Source organism: Priapulus caudatus, unplaced genomic scaffold, assembly GCF_000485595.1.
Source record: "Priapulus caudatus unplaced genomic scaffold, Priapulus_caudatus-5.0.1 Scaffold90, whole genome shotgun sequence".
Taxonomy (NCBI): domain Eukaryota; kingdom Metazoa; phylum Priapulida; class Priapulimorpha; order Priapulimorphida; family Priapulidae; genus Priapulus; species Priapulus caudatus.
The window spans coordinates 77,970-81,744 of record NW_014577151.1 but is presented as its reverse complement, the minus strand read 5'-3'; the positions used below and the strand labels follow the sequence as shown (position 1 = coordinate 81,744).

The 3,775-nt window shown below is 47.0% G+C and overlaps 1 protein-coding gene across 1 annotated transcript in view; it reads right to left on the bottom strand.

The window, feature by feature from the left end:
• Positions 1–3,775, bottom strand: part of LOC106804868 (T-complex protein 1 subunit eta-like) — a 10,563-nt gene that overhangs the window by 1,672 nt on the left and 5,116 nt on the right. The window contains exons 10-11 of the mRNA XM_014806238.1: positions 3,269–3,420; positions 2,617–2,805 (exon numbers count right to left, since the gene is read on the bottom strand). Coding sequence (XP_014661724.1) covers positions 2,617–2,805; positions 3,269–3,420 — 341 coding nt within the window. The remainder of the gene's footprint in view (positions 1–2,616; positions 2,806–3,268; positions 3,421–3,775) is intronic.

The window sequence follows — 3,775 nt, the reverse complement described above, 5'->3', positions numbered from 1 at the left end:
TTCCCTCATCTACCACCCGGCCCGCACAGTACACCTCCCTGTAACAACCCAAACGAAGACAGCATCATTTACTGCACATTCCCACAACTCTGTGACGCCTCCAGAAACCCTACTGCAAAAAAGGCAGCAGAATCCCGCTAGATTCATTGCGGGGACAACGCGCGGGATTAGTATCTCTACGGCGAAGCCTGCGAAACCATTTAGATGCGCACCGATCAGCGAAGAACTGAGTCGCGACGTCTCCTATGGGTAGCTTGGACAGCACAACCTTCGCTCCACAGTCGTGTAGCTTCTGCAGCTTCTCGTACAGAATGTTCCACTCGACATCGACTACGGCCTGGTATTCCTGCAACACGCAAGCCGCAGGTCAAACACTGTGCACCGCAAGCCACAGGTCAAACTCTATACACCGCAAGCCACAGGTCAAACTCTGTGCACTGCAAGCAACAGGTCAAACTCTGTACACAGCAAGCCACAGGTCAAACTCTGTACACTGCAATCCGCAGGTCAAACTCTGTGCACCGCAAGCCACAGGTCAAACTCTATACACCCCAAGCCGCAGGTCAAGCTCTGTACACCCCAAGCCACAGGTCAAGCTCTATACATCGCAAGCCACAGGTTAAGCTCTATACACTTCAAGCTGCAGGTCAAAATCTGTACACCGCAAGCAAGCGGTCAAGCTTGGATTGACAAAAAGGATTGCACATCAGTAGAACCAGCCGGGAGCAACTACAGGTCAGGTCAAACACGGCTACTCGATATAGACAATGCAGTCATTATTTACTTAACATTAAACCCCAAAATAAGCATCCGGGCTGAAAATATAGTCATAACTTAAGGGGAAATCATAATACTACTATATTTAACATTATGAAAAATTTATGTATATTGCAATTAACCATTGTTGGAACTCCAATTTTGAACAGAAGTTAAAGTTTCAGCAACTGAAAAAAAACTCAGAACATTCTGCAGAAACTTTCTCTTCTCATCTTCACAAATGAATCGAACATCGCACCACCCATACAAGTGTGCCGTGCGCGCACGCATACGCACCTCCACATTCTCAAGTCTGATCTCTGCGTTCTCGCGCTCAGACTTTAGCTCCAGTTCAATGTTGAGCATGGCGATCTTCGGATCTTTGTACGTCTTGGGCTGCATCTCAAATCCGGCGTACGAGAAGGTCTTCTTAAAGGCGACTCCATCGACTAATCGTGTTTCCTACGAGATTGAAAATCGGTTGATGCACAAATCGCATGCTCACAGCACATACATATGCACATCACCGTAATTCATTATAATATTAAATTACAAAATTAATACAATATAATATTATATTTAATAATACTACCACTACTACTACTACTACTGCTGCTGGCTGCTGCTACTACTACTACTACTACTACTACTACTACTGTTATATTATGATATTTAACTAAGACGCGTATAGTATACGCAGCATCCGCGTGCACGCGTCGCTACCGTTATCGACGTACCTCGAGGGCGCCACCTTGCACCTTCTTGATGCCGATCATGTTGAGAGGCAGCAGCTCGTCCATGTTGAACACCGCGTCGACGACCATCTTCGAGAAGTAGCCCTTCTGCCTCGCAATGAGCTTAGAGCAGAGCGACGTCGCCGCGCATTTCTCCAGCAGCGCGCGAAACTCCCTGCGAACACGCGCGGCCATCGAAGCGGTAACGAAGATCTACGCTTGAATATATATTTACAGCTACCGTATCGTATCTACATCCCCTCCCCTCCCGCACGTCGCACCGTCAATGATCTACTCTCGGATATATATATATACAGCTATTGTATCGTATCTACTTTATTCTCCACATATAAGTAAGTGTCACAGTCGTGAGTGTGACGAGCCATCGAACGTCCCCACCCCAACACCCTGTCAGTCCCCCTGCCCCTCTCGATATAGTCAGTTTCTAACCAGCTACTCGATATAGTCAGTTTCTAACCAGCTACTCGATATAGTCAGTTTCTAATCAACTACTCGATATAGTCAGTTTCTAACCAACTACTCGATATAGTCAGTTTCTAACCAACTACTCGATATAGTAAGTTTCTAACCAACTACTCGATATAGTCAGTTTCTAACCAACTACTCGATATAGTCAGTTTCTAACCAACTACTTGATATAGTCAGTTTCTACCACATATGGGATTTCTCCCAACAAGCCCCCAACACATATTTAAAACCGATAGTATCTCTTTCTTCGGGCACAGTCATTCGAAAATTTCTTGTCGCAACTCTGATACCTCTTATCTGAACCCTGAACCTTTCTGTTCGACCTTTCTGAACAACTTCTTATCAGAAATTAATATCAGGAGACCGTTCTCAGAAGCATTTTTATTTGAATTATTAGTTCTAGTCGCCGCTTCATCTGCATAACAATGTACGAATCATCACAGCACAGCCACGGTGTCCTCAACAACAACCCGCAGGTTTTGCTCGTCCGACTCCGTCTCTCGAGTACACGACCGGACTCCCAGGACCTTCCCGACATCGAAAACATCCCACATCACAGAACCTTCCAGACTTATTTGAAATTACAGGAACTTTCCAGGTTTCCCAGGTGAAATTGCCCGTAATTTCAACAACTCACCGCTCGCGTGCTTCTGTCTAAGCTTGTTGAGAATGTTCGTCGCGTCGAAGCCGGCGTTGTCACACAGCTGTCTCGGGATCACCTCGAGGGCCTTGGCCATGGCGGCGATCAGCAGCTGCTCCTTGCCCGGGATCGTGCGCGAGTAGTCTCGCAGGTAGCGGCTCAGCTCCATCTCTATCGCGCCTCCGCCTGAAACACCGACACGACGTTAAAGAGCGTCCGATCGTAGCGTCGCGTCGATCGTAACAACAACAAATCTTCATGCAACGATCCTTAATGCTTGCTCCCATTTACTCTGGTGCCCCTACAACAATTCCTGCCTTGCGCAGGAAGCAACTTAAGCCTTAAATGCCGACGTGGGCGTGGCTCGAAAGTAGGTCATCTGGCGTGCTCCAAAATAGGACGTTCACATCTCTCCCATAGGAGTAACAACTGTATGCAATTTGAAACATGTGGGTCAAACGGTTCTCAAGTTATCGTTGACCGTAGCCAAATGTTGACGGATGGACGGACGACGCCCCATGGCAATAGCTCATCTTGACGATGTCAAGGAGAGCTAAAAACGTCAAACTCGACCCAGCTAGCACAGTAATCGCAGTCGTGCTTCGCGACGACGCCACGCTGCTACCGCTAAACAAGAGAGCATCCTCACCGGCGACGATGGAATCGTTCCTCATCGCTCGCCGGACGATCATGATGGCGTCATGCAGGGATCGCTCGGTTTCCTCGATGAACTGTTCGGCACCCCCGCGCAGGATGATCGTGCACGTCTTCGCCTTATGGCCACCGCTGAAGATGTTATACCTGCAAAACACACACACATACACATACATATATATATGTAACACACATACACACACGCACGCACGCACGCACGCACGCACACATATATATATATAGATACATACATATATTATACAAATACATATACAAATATATATATACATACATATGCACGCACGCACGCACGCTCACACATATCTAGATGCATGCATGCATGCACGCACAAACAGTTTTTATATTTTATTACTCTAGTATTTATCTATAGATTTTTAATGTAAGTCATCCAATAACCGATAACAACGAAGATCTCGCTCTCCCTCCTCCACAACCAGGAAGCCTCCCTCTCCCTCCTCCACAACCAGGAAGCCTCCCTCTC